The sequence below is a fragment of the Arvicanthis niloticus genome, chromosome 1 (assembly GCF_011762505.2).
Source record: "Arvicanthis niloticus isolate mArvNil1 chromosome 1, mArvNil1.pat.X, whole genome shotgun sequence".
Classification (NCBI taxonomy): Eukaryota; Metazoa; Chordata; class Mammalia; order Rodentia; family Muridae; genus Arvicanthis; species Arvicanthis niloticus.
In genome coordinates, this window is record NC_047658.1 from 119,160,709 (window position 1) to 119,177,594 (window position 16,886).

The following is a 16,886-nucleotide window of genomic DNA, read 5'->3' on the forward strand; positions in this document are numbered from 1 at the left end:
GGAACGCAGGCACATGGGCTGTCCCCTTCGCCCCGCCGGGTCCTAGTGCCCTGCGGATCCCAAAATCCAGAGCACCCGCGTGCCTAGGGTCGGAAGAAGGCAACGTCCCTGGAGACTAAGCAGATCGATGCCCTCTGCCAGAAGGCATAAGGTGAGTTCCGGGATTCCTCTTGGAAGCTGATGATCAAGGAGAAAACCAAACAAGCAAAAAACGTTTCCTCTGCCTCATGTCCTCCCCGTAAGCATCTCACCTGTGAAGGCATCTAGAATTCAGGGACTTAAGAGAACAGAGCTGCTGGGCCAGAAAGGGAGAGGTCAGACCAGGCCAGATGACAACCTTAGGCCATCTGTGGAGGCAGCTTGTTTCATGCCCAAATCTAACCCAGAAAGTCCCAAAGGGTGAAGGGTGCAGGCTGAGGAAGCCCTGACTCCCGGTCCCACCTAGCCTTGCCCCCAAGTAGTGTTGGGAGAGGTCCAAAAGATCTGGTGTTTCCATGGCAACCTAAAGAGGAAAAAGAAACAGAGACATTCCTGGGCCTTCCACAAGGCAGCAGAACCACCTGGAGCAACAGGGAGAACCTTATTGTGGTAAATTCCTGAGTCTGGGAGGGAAAGCCAGTTTTTCCAGACTCCCCAGGTTAGCAACATAAGCACCCTGCAGGAAGGTGCAACTTCAGTCTCAACACTGCTGCCAGATCTGCTAGTGCATGCCTCCCTCCAAGGTCCTAGAGGGAAAGGTACCAGGTACATCCTTCCTCCTGAGCCCTCCCTTCCTTCCAACAGATTCCTGCTATTAGTCCAGAAGGTTGGGCTGCCCCCACAGAAGAGAGTTTGGCAGCAGACACTTTGAGTAAATACATTTTATTCAGAAGAAGATAATAAAATAGCATGCACTTTATTTAAAACCACCAAGCGCTGATAAAAATATATCACTGCAGCCATGATTCCACATCAAACCTTATCAGTAAGAATAGGCATTTATTCTTCACATCTTGTGCTGGATCTGGCACAGGACACCTCCCTCCACCAGGGCCCTAAAGTGAGCAAGTGCCCTGGTGGAGAGGGGTTAGCAGGCCCCCTCCTGGCCCTGTAGAACAGATCAGGGCAAAGCCATGCCCTTCCCAGCTACTGGGATACAACACTGACCAACGGTTGCTCCTGGATGGCAGAGAGTGGACAGGAGTAAAACTACAAGACAGCAGGTCCTCCTGCCTTTTTCAAGGTCCCTGAAATCCCCAAGGGGGATTTGACAGTCCCAGCAGGGCCCCAGCCTTTGCTTTGTTTGCTGGAGTGGGGATTCTGGAAGGGACTGCTCACTCTGAACACTTTCCTACATTCAGTGTGGCAAGGGACAACTGTAGGGTACTGTTGACTCCTGTTAAGGCACTTGTAACAGAACATGGATGCACAGGCCTCCAAGGGACCGTTTCCTTCTCCCTTATCCTCAGTATCCTCAGTCTCCAATCTCCTGCCCCTTCCCATTGCTGCACAATGAGGAAGACAGAGAGGGCCTCAAGGAACTTGGGATGGTAGTGTAGCTGGGAGTAGGAAGAAAAGAGCTGGGGGTGTGGCCAAACAGGAGCTTCAGCCTGGGAAGGCCTTTTGTAAGAAAGCCAGGCGGCAGCAGGTTGCTCATCACAGGGATCAGTGGCAGTGGTGCTGGCTGAGAGCAGAAGCCTGGGCTGAGGGCAGAGGCCCCTCCAACCTGCCCTGGGGGAAGCAGGCTGGGAGCAGAGAGAGGGCAGGGAGCCATCCTTGACTGAGCACTGGCTGAAGACAGGTTCTCTTCTCTCAGCTAGGGGCTAGCGCAGGGGTAAAGGTGTGGGGGGTTCCGACACAAGGCAAGGAAAGGGCGGGGGCTGCAAGGAGGGCCATGAGACCCAGAAGCAGCTCGGCTCTTTGGTTTGGTGAGGGTGTCACTTTGGGACACCCTTGTCATTCTTCCTCTGTGCTCCTGGGTATCTTGGCTGCTCTCCTCTGCCGCCCTCGCAGCTCTTCTATCTGGCGCTCCAGCCCTCGCACCTTGGCTTCCAGGTGGGTCCCTGAGCTCCTGGAGCCAGTAAGCCGACTTACCAAGGCAAAGAGAGTTAGCAAGGCCAAGAGCATTAAGGCCCGGGTAGAAGGGTCGGGCACCGACCTCACCAGGCCCACAAAGCCAGCCACAAAGAGGATAAGCTTCAGACCTCCCAGGATCCGCCCTAGCAAGGCCAAGACCAAGCCTAGGAGCAGGGACAGCAACCAGTAGATGACCAGTGCTGCTATTCCCCAGAGTAGAAGGGTCTGGACTTGGCTAGGGCTGAGCTTCAAGCCCTGGGTGAGTTGTTCACCTGAAAGGGAAAAGGACAGAGTCAGCAATCTAGCAATGTGGTAAGGGCAAAGAAGGACAAGAAATAGTGAAGCAGAAGGGACCAACATTGTTAGGATGTTTTCCATATTTTACTTAGAAATAGCTGAGAGGAGTTAACAGACAACAGTCTAGGTTGCCTTACATGGATAGTTGGTTTTCAAAACGTCAGAAGTCCATAGAATTGACGTTACAAATATTTCTATATTAATGTTCATTTTGATTAGAGACCTGTCTGCTCCTGACAGCTTCCTGTCCTGGGTTCTAAGAAGAAATTGAGCATTCTTGGAGTTACCCCAGTTGTGCGGTGACAGCCACTAGGCAAGAATTGCCTCTTTCCATCTACAGATAAATTACTGTCCAGAAAAGGACACACATGCAGAATAGTCAACTGATTATATCTGCCTAGACAGAGTAATCAGCCCTTAATAATTCTGCATCACTAAGGTCTGTCAGATGATTCTGGGCCAGAAGGCTGAAGATTTGATGCTCCAACGTTCGGTAGTATAGGGGCTTTCCAGGTGTTCAGCAGTCTCTATAAATTGGCTAAGTTTTAGAAGCTATGCTTAGTGCTTCCCATAATTTCAGTTAACTCAGTCATTCTGGATTTCTGATGGGGTTAAAGACCTATAGTCTCATAGCCAATCCTGGCTATTTACTTTGAGAGAAAAGATCTGAGTGGATGGCTTTCAGCTGAAATTCATTCTAAAGCCAAGAAAAAAGCCAGGTTCAAAACTAAGTGTTTTAGCTGGGCGGTGGTGGCACACGCCTTTAATCCCAGCACTTGGGAGGCAGAAGCAGGTGGATTTCTGAGTTCGAGGCCAGCCTGGTCTACAGAGTGAGTTCCAGGACAGCCAGGGCTACACAGAGAAACCCTGTCTTGAAAAAACCAAAACCAAAAACAAACAAACAAACAAACAACAACAACAAAAAAAACAAAACTAAGTGTTTTAGTTAGGATAGATGACAGAGGTTCTGGTTAGTCAACAAAATGATGGACTGGGTATTAAAACTATCTTGTACCTCACTGGTACAATTAGGAATAACTATGCTCTAATTGCATTTTGAGAGAAAAGTTTTATTTTAACAGGAAGGGTGAAGCTAGGTGATGAGAGAGAGAAAGAGAGGGGGGGGGCATGGAGGCAGATGTTCACGTGTCTCCACCAGTCAAAGATAGTTTATATATCTAGGTTGGGTATTGGGTTACACTTCTGATTGAGCATTACCAAACTTATAAAGTCTTTGATTAACATTTTTAAAAAATGTATAAAAGCAAAAGGGAAAAGGGGGCATGGGATAGGGGTTTTCTAGGGAGGGGAAATGGGGAAAGGGGATGGTATCTGAAATGTAAATAAAATATAAAAAAATAAATAAAAAAGAAAACAAAACAAAAAACAAAAAAATAAGGGACCAACAGCCTTGCAAAAAGGCATAGCCCATCCTTACAGGCTTGAGAAACAGGTTTGAATCCCATCCTCCTGGCTTGGGACTCCTGGAAGACTACTACTCTTGTGGAAATGGAGTTTTATTTATTATATGAGAGCAGTGTGTGTGCCTCCGTGGGCTGTGGTTAACCAAAGAGGAGATAGTACACCTTTGCACGATGCCCAACATAAGTAAACCTCTGGTACGGTGGTAAGAATCTCTAGCCTCTTCTACTACTGTACCTCTGGGGACATCTGCAAACAGCTGGGGGAATGTCTAGCCCCACACAGATAAACCCCCACCAACAGCAAGGTCAGACATAACCCTGGCTATATCTCATTCCCTGCTACTCACCATCCAGTCCCAGTGCACTCAGCAACTGGGCAGCAATCCCAGACAGGGCAAAGCAGGCCACAGAGATGGCTGATGAGATGGCCCACATCACCTGCAACAGAGTCTGTGAAAAAGACAAAGTCATCATGAATGAGGCTCTTCTCTTTCTGCCCGGCCCTCACAGCCTGGACAATATCTTCAGGGAAATCTCTGACCTGTTTCTTCCCCGGTAGAGACAGGTCTGGGGAAAAAAAAAAAAAAATCTATGGACTCTGAGCCCAGTGGAGGGAACCTTCTGACATATTTCCTCACTGACCCAGAATCCAGAACATCTAAGACAGACATCAGTTGGTCAGCTGAGCTGCTTTGAAGGTTGCAGGACGTTCATGTGTGTGGAATGGGCAAGTCACTATATCCCTATGGTAGCCACCCTATAAAACTAGAGGCCACCAAACCTCCTAGGGAACCATAAGGTTATGTGAAAGACTGTTCATGCAGAACTGGGACATGTAAGGAAAAAGAAGTCAACCAACTATACCACATTATAGATTTGTGTGTGTCTGCCTATGTACCCACACAGGACCACATGGAGGCCAGAAGCTGACATCAGGATGTCTTCGTCAATTCTCCACTTGCTTTTTTTAAAAAAGGGTTCATTTTTATTTTTGTGTCTATGTGTGTTTGTGTATAAATAAGTGTTGGGGGTGGGGTGCAAGCAAAGAAACCAGAAGAGGATGTTGGATCCCCAGGAGCTGTAGTTACAACTGGTTGTGAACCACCTGTGGGTGCTGAGAACCAAACTCTGGTCCTCTGCAAGAGCAACAAGCTTCCATAATTGCTGAGCTACCTCTCCATCCTCTCTATATTTTGAGACAGGGTCATTTACTAAACCTGGAGTTCTAGTTTCTGCTAGTCTGGCCAGCCAGAAAGCTCCTGGTATCTGCCTAACTCTGCTCAACCCGCTTTCCACTGCTGGAGGCTACAGACGTACATACCGTGCCCAGTTTTCACATACCTTCTGAAGATCTGAACTCATGTCTGTATGCTTGCATAGTAAACACTTAACCCATTGAGCCATTTTTTTTTTCCAGCCCTGTATTCTGGACTTTAAGAACCATTGGCTTGGCACTTTGGTATGAACTCTCAGAAGGATGAGACACCACACTAGAAATGGCACTGGGTGGAAGAGCCGACCCTGCCATAGACCCTTCATGACCCCCACCTCACTTTTACAGGTGAAGACTTGGGACTCAGATGTCTGTGCTCTGCCAGCTCAAGATCTGCTCTGAGGCAGATTGAGTCAAATGTTGTGGGTACCCACCAACATGAGTTTGTAGGGATAGCTCACTTTGTAGCCTTTCTGGCCAAATGGACCAAGCCTGGAGAAAGATGGGGTGGTGCAAAAAGCCTGAAAGGCAAGAACCAGGCAATCAGCCTGCAAGAGGCAGGAGGGCCAGGATGCGTCTGTGTAAGGTGGGGCTCTCGGCAGCATGGACTAGGACAGAAAGGATATGGTGACGAGGTGAGATGGTGTTAACAGTGTCTCTCCTTTGCTTTCTGCACACACCACAGCAGGTACACTCTTCCTTACCTCTGAAATCACATGCATGGTCTCTGGCCCCAGCCAGGTATCCAACGTCTCCTTCAGAGATCTGCCAATCTGGGTCAAAATATCAGCTGAGTTCTCCCTCTTCTGTTGGCCAGGTGAGACAAAGTCCCTATGAGACTGGGCTGCTGCTGAGTGGACGAGGAGAAGGGCCGCTAGGACCACTAGGACAGCTTTGAACAGATGTCTACTCCATAGTGGGGTGCTGTGTACGCCTTTCATGTTTGTGTCTGTCAAGAGAGGGCCATAAGATAGGCAATGAGCCAGAACCAATGGACATTTTTACTCTCCCAGCTGACCTATTATTCCCCTTCTTCACCCCTGGCCTACAGCAAACATCCCAGCCAACCCTAAAACGAGCTGTTTGCCCAGAATGATGAACCACAACTTGGAATCTAAGCTGGCACAACCATCTGATTCACAGGTTCCTCTTTTGTATTCCCTACCAAATCAATATACCAGAAAGTACTACCCCATGTCTTAAACTAGCCAAGATCTCACTGCAGTCTATTCTTCTGAAGGCCTGTCTCTAATCTTAGGCACCACAGACATGAATGACTTTTAAATCTCTAAAGGCTTCATCCTCAGAAGCTCATAATATACTTAAGCAGAAGATGATAGGAAAAAGTAACTTAAAAGTAGCACATAAGTAGGATTACCACTCTGTATGCAATATAAAATAAAGCACTCAGGGGTTAACAGAGACATAGAATGACTACATTTGCAACAGTATCTCTGTGGGCCATTATGCAAGGTGGTTTTTCTCCCTGGCCCCTGTGGGCACAGATGTGAAGAAAGACACTGCAGGTAAGCACTTGTGCTAGGTCACTGGGCTTAGAAGGATTTCAACCTTTCTCTGATTCCAAATCCTACCATTGTGGGGGATAAAGTATTCAGTGGATCACAACTGGGGCTGCTCAGTGATATCACCTGAGAGTGGTAGCACACTGTTCTGATGGCATTGTCTCTGTGAGACCTGGTGGACACAAACTTTGCAATGATTCTACTATACAGAGTTGAGAACCATCCTAAGGTCAAACTCTGTTTCTCCCCAACTGTTACTCAACTGTCAACATAAGATTTCGGTGACTACCTGTGTGAGGTATGTTCAGTTCTGTTCTTATCCTCAACAAGCAAGCAAGCAATCCCTTCTGCACTGAACATCTTCTAATTCAACTTGGTTCTGACACTACCAACCTGGAGACTGAGTCATATCCCTCTACCTATTTGGGAGTGGGAAGCTAAGGTCATTCTGTGTCAATGGTTATGATACAGTATATACGTACAGACATATATATAAGCACACCTAAACATACCTAATCATACACACACACACACACACACACACACACACACACACACACACACCAGCAGTTTGTTTTTTGTCTACTCTTCCTGGCTCAGAGCTCACACATTTCATATAATAAATGAAAAGAATAAAAGCTACCTTTGTTGAAATAATTAGCCTTTTAGACTGGCTTCCTGCAACATCTTCAGAGGATGAAGGGTGAAAGACAGCCCTTTCCAACATGCCTTTCATGATAATAAGACCATTTTTAGAGCAGTCCCTAGATAACCACAGGATTAGTGAGGTAGTTACCACGGGAACAAGCCATGCCTTTAGAGGGCTGAGACTCTCCTCCCTAAACTCTGAGGAGGAAGGGTGGCTAATGATTGAGTTAATTCCTATGACCAGAGATTTGGTTGCTCACACCTATACAATGTGACCCTTCTTTAGGGGGTTATCCTTTCCAGGGTTACTTCCTATTCTTTTACCCACATTATTAACTTCTGAAGAGAGGCTGTACTACAGTAATTAAAATGTTAACTGTTGCTGGGGATAGGTAGCTAGGTGACAGATGACTTGTCTACCGTGTGTATGGCCTTGGGTTCAATCCTTAAAAGGACAGACAGACAGATGTCAACTGCTAAATAATCTTTTTTTTTTTTTTTCTCCATTTTTTAAATTTTTTGAGGCAGGTTTTCTCTGTGTAGCTCTGGGTGTCCTGAAACTCATTCTACAGACCAGGCTGGCCTCAAACTCAGAGATTCACCTGTCTCTGCCTCTGAGCACCGGGATTAAAAGTATACGCCCCCACCACTAGCTTAAATAATCTTTGTATGTATAGAATCCATAGCATCTGGTGACTTTTGGATTATATCAGGATGTGTAATATTCTTTGTTCCTTAATTCCATGCTTCAACTAATACAAAACATATAAATGGCTCCAAAGTCTAACTTACAGACAAATAATGTCTACCTAAGAATGATAGGAACTAGCCCCAGGAGGTTGAAGTCAAGGTCTATCATGACATTCTGGCCAGAAGAAAAAAAAATGGGGCTGCATGTCCCAGGTAGAAGACCCCACTATGCACATAGCACCCCCAACCCCATACCTTCCTCTCTACAAACCCCTTTATATAACTGTACACCAACTGCCCCGTTTTCTCAGAGGCAGACCCTGAATGAATCTGATTTCTTTCTCACCAATTCTTCCCTCCCAAGTATTATCTTTTGAGCAATGAGAAGCAAGACTTGTGTTTATAACTTTAGATGCCAGTCACCAAGTCCTAACTTATTTTATCAGTGCTCTGTCTGACTATAAGTCAAGGTTCCTACAATCCCGCTGTCAGGTTCAATTAACTGGCTAAAGAGAGTCAAGAGTTCAGAGAAACACTTAGGTTCACTGGATAAGCACACATATTTATTATAAAGGATACTGGTGTCCACCAACTTTAAAGATGGTAGCACAAGGTCTGGGAGACAGAGTGCAGAAATTCCATGCCCTATCTAAGTACATCACCCTCAGAAGGTCTCCATATTTAATCCCAGCACTTGGGAGGCAGAGGCAGGTGGATTTCTGAGTTCGAGGCCAGCCTGGTCTACAGAGTGAGTTCCAGGACAGCCAGGGCTACACAGAGAAACCCTGTCTCGGAGAAAAAAAAAAAAGAAGAAGAAGGTCTCCATATGCTTAGTGATCAGGAAGCTCTCTAAACCTGGTCTTTTCTGTAGTTTCCCAGAAGTTTCATTATATAAGTGTGATCAACAAAATCTCTGGCCATTGGAATCATCTCAATCAGTAGTCAACCTTCCTCCTGAGAAGTACCAACTCTTTTAAGACATGGCTGGTCCCCCTGGCAACCACTCTCTCCAATCCTTTGGTTATCTATGGAGCTTTCTAAAAATGGAGTTATTGATATGGAAGGTATATTTGAAAGGGCTGTTTTCATCCTTTATCCTCAGACAATGCAGGAAGCCAGGCAAAAGGCTAATGATTTTGACAAAAGGTAACTTCCCATGAATTAAATTATAAGAGATATATGAGATCTGAGCAAGGAAGGGTAGATGAAAACTAACTGCTGGTGTGTGTGTGTGTGTGTGTGTGTGTGTGTGTGTGCAAGCAAACTGCTCATGTGTATACTATATCACACCATTGACACAGAATGACCTCAACTTCATACTGCCAAAATAAGCAAAGGGTTCAGGAACAGCCAGACCTTAAAGAAAGATTATCAGGAATAAAGAGCAAGACATTGGACTGGTCTTGCATGCACTACTTTTCTCAATCTGACAGATACTTATCGGGTAGGCATTGTCAATGTGATGATGAAATCGAGGAAGGACAGGCAGTATGTGGGAAAACCAAGCTGTGAATTCAGGTGTTATCTACAGAGCACTCCTTCTTGGTCCACAACCTCTTTGCTGAACTCTGTTCAATTTAGAAGTTACTTATAAAGTCACATAACAGCTTATCCATAAGCTAGGACACACTTGGCATCCACCAACCATCTCCAGGAATTATGGTGAAAACTTGCCCAAGCACCTTGTGCTTTGTGCTCTGATCTCATCCATAACAGGATGCCACACATGAGTTAAGATTCAGCAAGCACCAACTTACTGAAGCAGGTAAGGAGCAGGTAAGAAGTATGTTTACAGGCCCACCTTCTTTTTTGCCACTCTGCTGGAGAAATGTCAAAAGGCTCTAGTAAATGCCATTCTACCTTGGGCCAAAAAGACAGCTGCAGCTCCAGAGAGTTTCTGTGATTCAGGGCTGCTGAGCAGAGGCTGAGACAAGGCTCTAAGGTGATGGAGAGGTCAGGTTTTGAAGTATTTGTGGTTACCAGGGTATTGTGGGAATTGGCTGCAAATCTAGAGTCATCTGGATAGCAGAGAGGGAAAAGATGTTCCACCATTTGGGCAGAGAAGGCGCCAAAATAAAAAAAGACTTCTAAAAATACTACATTTGAGGTAGCTTCTAGACCAGAAACAGCTGCCAGACATCCCTCCCAATGCCTGTAAGGTCAAGTGAAGTTACAAGACACACAGTTCAAGTGGAAGAGTCTCAAGCTGAGAGAACCTTCTACTCTTTGGCACAAATCAAGAGCCAGATGGCTCCTGCCTGTCACTGGTAGGAGATGCAGAAAACATGGGTTGGTTCCTAAGCTATCTGGGTCACAATCATGATTGGGGCCCTAAAGAGCAGGGTTGCTATCTTGGGTTGGATCCTATATCCAAGGACCTCCAACAGGAGGAATCAGGTGTCCTCTCTTCCCTACTAGAAGGTCAGGGTGGCATGAGCTGCAACTCCCATAGCAGCCTGTTCTCTGTGCCAGCTTCAACTTAAAGCAGCCATCTGCCTCAGCCTAGGGGACCTTGAACTAATGCCTCCACAGTGAGGCCAGCACTGCTCTTCCAGGTGAGTTGAAGTGTGCCAGACATGGAATCTCACGGGATTCTGGAGAACACAGGGTGTGAAGAAAAGTGACAAGCTACTTTCTTTACCAGTTCCTCCTCTTCCTTTCTTCCTTTCCTGTCCTGTCCTTTTCTTTCCTTTCTTTCTTTTTCTTTTCTTTCTTTCTTTTTTTTTTTTTTTGAGTGAACCTAAGGCAATATGAATCTGACCCACCACCATCATGCTTCCTTATGTTTTATTAAGAACTTTGCAGTTTTGCTGTTGTTTAAGCCAGGGCCTGATGTAGCCCAAGCTAGCCCGAACTCCTTATGCAGCTGAGGATGACTTTGAACTCCTGATCCTCCTGCTTCTACCTTCCAAGTATTGAGATTACAGGTGTGTGTCACCTGTGTGTTGCACTAGGGATCGGACCCAGGGCTTTGTATATAAAAGCAAACACTCTACCAACCGAGGTACATACCAGCCCTCATGAAAATATTAGTACAGAAAGATGCTATGGTCATTAAAAGACAAACAGCATTGGCCTCTGAAAGATAGAAATATGTCTGAAACTTTTTTGTTTCCTCAAACAGGAAGTACTCAATATGTGGAAATATGTATGTTATCAAATTTTAATAGTGATTTGTAATTTACAAAGTACTTACTGCCTACCTCATTTAATTCTTATGACAATCTGTGTGTGTGTGTGTGTGTGTGTGTGTGTGTGTGTGTGTAGCTGGAAATCAAACTCAGAGCTATCAGGTAGGCAAGCACTTTACCACTGAGTTACAAAAGAAAAGAACAGTGTGTGTATACAAGTGTGTATGTCTGCATGTGTGAAAGCCAAAGACCAACTTGAACAAGTTGGTTCTCTCCTTCTACCATGTGAGTCCCAGGGATCAGACTCAGTCCATTAGGCTTAGTGGCAGGTGCCTGTTCCCCAGGGAGCATCTTACCAGCCCTATAGTTATCATGATGCCCCATTTTGCTTAGAACAGAAGTGGGGACTGTATCCCCAAGTCCAGCAGTTCAGGCTTGCCCCTTTGCTTGTCTCTTACCTCCACGCTGCCTTGGTGACACCTGCTCTCTGCCCATGGGAACATACAGTTCCACTGACTGCCATCTAGCTCAAAGCCGAGGATACCCAAACCTCCCAAGAAAAGCCTTCACACCAGGAGATGACCCACCTGCTGAGAGTTTCCAGGTTACACACCTTGAAGGTGTGTAAGAAGGTAAGAAGGGACAGCCAAAGACAGCACTGAGAGGCCACTCCTGTTCAAAGAGCTGCAACTCAGCTTAGGAGGGACAGTCTCAGCTGGGGAACTGCTTTACTTACTATGGTGGTGAGTCCTCACTATATGTTCAGCTGTGGTTTGCTCTGCCAAGACAGGGTGGGGCTGGCCACACTACCCTCAGTCCGTGCTCCTTCCTCTTCTTTTTCCTTTCACACTACAAATCACTCCAGGGCCAGGAACTAACTTGGTGCCCTCTGCTGGCCCCAACTGTTCCTTCACTACTCAGCGCTGGATGGCCCATCTGGCCTGCCTGCATAGCCTGTTAAACAAGGATGTCTGCCCCACCCAGGCAACCCACTCAGACCCTCCCAGGGAGGAGCTCAGCCTTTTTGTTTTAAAAGCTCCTCAGGATTCCTGAGGCATAATCAGACAGCTGTTGCAAAGGTCAGCAACCCAGAGAAAAGTCTACTTTAAGCAAAGCCTCCTAAGAGCTCTCTGTACAAAGGACACAGGCTCAATTCTATCACAAATTAGCTGCCATTACCTTTACACCTGTTACTGACCCTATCGGAGTTTCAATCTCCTCAAATGTAAATTCTGTTGAAACTGGGTTAAGAGTTGCTTCAGAAGTTAAATAATGTGTGCAAGCACTGTGTTCAACCTCCCAGCAACTCTCAGACTAACTTGACATTAACTTTTCTTGGAACCCCCAGAATGACCAAGTGCTTGCTAAATGAGTATCAGAAGCCCTGCCAAGAAGCCACAAGTGTAGGACATAAAGACATGGATAAGTGGGGGAGAGGTTATTTGAATAGTCAATCCAAATCTATGACAGCCACATGAGAAGCACTGCTGAGATAGAAGGTCCTAAACGTGGCGAAGTCACCACTAAGGAGAATGAAGTCAGCGTTCTGGCAGGTCGGAGGCAGCCCTAGCTAAACCTCTGACAGCTGCTACCCAGCAACTGTTTGTGGGGCAGGGTGTTTGCAAAGGGGGGAGGGGGGGGTGCAGCCTTGCCGCTCCCTTCCCAAGGCCCAGACTCCAGGCGACAGGGTCAGTGGCATGTGCTATTTCGAACAGCACATCCCCTGCCAAGCACTCCATAGTGGCATCGCGAGGCCCATGAGGTCAGGGTACCCAGAGAGGGGCTCCAACTGAGGTGGCAGGAGGCTGGACTACGGGGCTGGGAAAGGTGTGCAGTTCAGCACTGGCCTCATCCCCCAAATCTGGCAGCTGTTCCCTCCACTGGACCTCAGCGCTCGAACCCACTTATCCCGAGAAACACGCTCCTCCTGGGTTACCTAGTAACAACGCCCCTGGTTGCATAGCAACGAGGATCTGGGTCCCAGGCTTGCTAAGCCCCACGCTCCACGTTCGACCCCTCCCCACTCGGGCTCACAAGGCCTCGAGGCTCCGCCCTGTTGCCGCCTGCAAATCTGTCCCTTAAACTGCATTCATAACCCTGATCTCGGCCCTCACTCACCCTGCTCCGGCCACCGCTATCCTTCACGTGGGACTTCGCTAGAAAACGCGCCACCAAATCGGCACCTCAACTCCCGGGGTGTTGGTTTATAGTCTGCGCATGCGCGGGGCGGCCGACCGGGAAGACTGGCAGGCCTCTCTGCTGCTGGAGCAGGCACCGTGGACGCATGCGCTCTGTTCGCTCCATTGTGGGGTGTGTGTGTGTGTGTGTGTGTGTGTGTGTGTGTGTGTGTGTGTGTGTGTGTGTGTGTGTGTGTGTGTGTGTGTGTGTGTGAGTGTGTGTGTGTGTGTGTGTGTGTGTGTGTGTGTGTGTGTGTGTGTGTTGTGTGTGTGTGTGTGTTTCCTTCCCAAGGATTTCCAAGAGAAGAATGGCGTTGGAAACTGGAGCTGGAACGGAAGCGAAGCCTTTGGCAGGAAAAGGGGAAAGAAAACTCTGTCGACGCTGTGGCGTGGATAGAATTGGTGCTTGGTGCGGGATTCCGAGTCTGCAACGCATTTAGGGAGGCACAGTTCCCTCGCTGGAAGTGTAGTTCCTAAGACGGGGCGCTGGCGAGCACATGGAGGGTTGAGAAACCTTTCACGCTTTAGAAAAAAAAAAAAAAAAAAAGGCACATAAGGAGGAAAAGGCACAAGGTGTTAGTGAGCACATTAACGGTGTACGGTCTTGGGAAACTCATCCACTCTGGGAGAGAGCAAAACCTCACCCTAAGTGTGTGGGTGACCACCAAACCTTTGCTTACATTTGTTGGGGAAAGGGACGCAACTCCGGTGCCCCGAGGGATTTTTGGGTTTGTTTTGTTTTTAAGAACCTTAGAACACTGAGGTAACTTTGTGGATGAGGTAGGCGTGGAGATGTTAAAGTTTTTAAAATTTTGTTTATATGAATACACTGTAGCTGTCTTTAGACACACCAAAAGAGGGCATCAGATCCCATTACAGGTGGTTGTGAACCCACCATGTGGTTGCTGGGAATTGAACTCAGGCCCTCTGGAAGAGCAGTCAGTGCTCTTAGCCGCTGGGCCACCTCTCCAGCCCATAAAATTTTAAATTACATGCATTTATGTATTCTAAGCATGTGTTTGGGTGTGCTCACTACAATACTCCCATGGAAGTCAGTTCTCTCCTACTATGTGGATCCCGGAGGTCGGATTCAGGTTGTCAGGTGTGGCAAACAAGCAACTTTACTGCTGCAGCATCTCTCACCTGCCCGGATGTTGCTTCTGTTGTTTTTAATCCCCATCACTCTGGTTGGCATAAGACAGCCTCCTTTAGTGCTGAAATTCCTTCCCCAGAATCAAACTTTGCCCCAGCCCCTCCTTGAGTCAACCTTCTAACCCTTCTTTCATCCCAGTCACCTCACACATTGTTTCTCCTTCAGATGTTTCTCAGGCACATCCACGTCTGCGTCTTTGTTGGCTTCCTGCTTCTCAATTGAGAGTCTTCCTTCCAGAAGCGGTACTGGTAGAATCCTCGTTCTGGGGCCTTCTAATAGTTAGTTGTAACTTAATTTGTTTGTTTTCCCAATTTCAGTTTGTCTCAATGGAAAGACTCACCACAGGGGTGGTGGGGTGGGAGTGGTGTTTCTGGGTTCTTTCTAGACTTGGTTTTAGGTTGTAAGTGCCTTTTGGGAAATTAACATAGGGACACATATTGAGGTAGGACAGAAAACTGGAAATGTATGGGAACATTGGAAGGGGAAGGAGGCCTTCGATTAGGAGTCTGGTTAAAGCCTGCCAGCAACTGAGACTCAAGATTCCAATACAACAACTACTTACAGCTTTTCTCTCTTCCTAGCTGTAAACCTCCAAGTTTCTAGGAAGTTCTCTAGAAGCTCCTATTTACAGTGAACAGGGCCTCTCCTAGTCCTCCTCTAGAGGGCGCAACCCTAGTGGCTCGTGGTTATATTTTACTAGATTATATTCCTAACCCAGTCACTTCTGGAGCCATCCTATAATATCACTTATCACAAAGAGAGAAAAGGATTAAAAACGGTTCTTAGCAACCCTTTTAAGATATAACTTGAGAGCTGCCAGGATATTTTATCTGAGCTAATGGTATGACACTTAATTGTTATTCTCTTGAGAATACCATATAAACACTTGGTTATATCTTATTTTTTCCCTGGTATGTGTCTCTCCCCTCCCTTCCCCCACCCCCCCGTTAAATCATGTTCCTAAAAATACGTATCAGCATATCTTTAATAAACTTCAATTCTGGTTCTTTTGGCTGGTAGGGGGCTTGAGACAGTTTCTTTGTGTAGCCTTAGCTGTCCTGGGACTAGCTCTGAAGACCAGGCTATCCCAAAACTCAGATCTGCCTGCCTCTGCCTCTGGAGTGCTGGAATTAAAAGTGTACACTACTACAGCCCAGCTAGCCTTAAATTCTTTTCTGTGTTGAAAAAGGATCAAGGTTTACCTGAATCAAGATCCCTAAAAGATGGAATTGGGGCGATGGCTTGTGGTTAAAAGCAGTGGTTGCTCTTCTAGAGGACCTGAATTCAATTCCCAGCACTACATGGCAGTTCACAGCTGTAGTGGTAGTGAGAGTTTGAGGATTTTTTTTTTTTTTTTTTTTTTTGGTTTTTCGAGACAGGGTTTCTCTGTGTAGCCCTGGCTGTCCTGGAACTCACTCTGTAGACCAGGCTGGCCTCGAACTCAGAAATCCACCTGCCTCTGCCTCCCAAGTGCTGAGATTAAAGGAGTGTGTCACCACTGCCCAGCTGAGTTTTGGAATTTTTATTTCTTTAAAAACATAAAATTATGGACTGGAGAGATGGCTCAGCAGTTAAGAGCACTGACTGCTCTTCCAGAGGTCCTGAGTTCAATTCCCAGCAACCACATGGCGGCTCACAACCATCTGTAATGGGATCCAATGCCCTCTTCTGGAGTGCATGAAAACAGCTACAATGTACTCATAAAAATAAATAAATCTTTTTTAAGAAGCCATAAAATTATTAGAAGAATGTGCTTTTGTTTTAATCCCAGGTGTAGGGATATGAGGCATGGTTTTGCCAGCTGCAGATAGTTTCTGTGATTGTGTGACATTTGGAATTCTGTGAACGTTTCAGAGGGTATATACATGCTAGGGCTCCCTGATAGGTGATGCTTATTGGTCATTTAGGGAGGTTGCTTGTGGTTTGCTAGTAGCTCCAAAGAAGAAACAAAAGGAAAGAAATTAGATTCAGGGATTTTTCTAATTTTTCTCTCCTCTCTATCTTTGTTTCTCTCCTATCTTCTGTTAAGAGGTAAAGTGAAGAAGGGCAAGAACCCACAAAGTAGTAAGGACCAGTTACAAGTGGTGCACAATGTGGGGCTTGAAAGTTAAGGATAAAAATGAGATCCTGGGGACTAGAGAGGTGGCTCAGTGGTTAAGAGCACTGGCTGCTCTTCCAGAGGTCCTGAGTTCAATTCCCAGCAACCACATGGTGGCTCACAACCATCTGTAATGGGATCCAATGCCCCCTTCTGGTGTGTCTGAAGACAGCTACAGTGTACTCGCATACATAAAAATAAATAAACCTTTTAAGAAATGAGATCTTGGATTTCAAACGCAGTAGAAAAAAGGGCAGGGGATGAAGGAGTGGAATTTTTTTAAGACTCAGCAAAGAAATTTGTCATGGCTGCTGCTACTGTTGCTGAGCTATCCCCCACTTTGCTTCGAGACGAGATTTTCTGTTTTTAATTTTTCTTCTTCCTATATTTTGTTTCAAAAAAGCTTGAAAGTCTGGCTGAGCAGTTGGAAAAACGTTGGATGAAAACTGAGGATCCTAAGGCACAAAACGTGGCTGA

At 46.4% G+C, this 16,886-nt stretch overlaps 1 protein-coding gene across 1 annotated transcript; it reads right to left on the reverse strand.

Moving 5' to 3' along the window:
• Nucleotides 1-845: 845 nt before the first annotated feature.
• Tmem109 (transmembrane protein 109) lies at nucleotides 846-13,675 on the reverse strand. Its single transcript, XM_034487913.2, has 4 exons — nucleotides 13,100-13,675; nucleotides 5,694-5,938; nucleotides 4,124-4,226; nucleotides 846-2,327 (listed from the first exon to the last, which is right to left on the reverse strand). Exons 2-4 carry the CDS (start codon nucleotides 5,928-5,930, stop codon nucleotides 1,936-1,938), a joined length of 732 nt encoding a protein of 243 aa, XP_034343804.1. The 5' UTR covers nucleotides 5,931-5,938; nucleotides 13,100-13,675; the 3' UTR covers nucleotides 846-1,935.
• Between the last annotated feature and the right edge of the window lie 3,211 nt (nucleotides 13,676-16,886).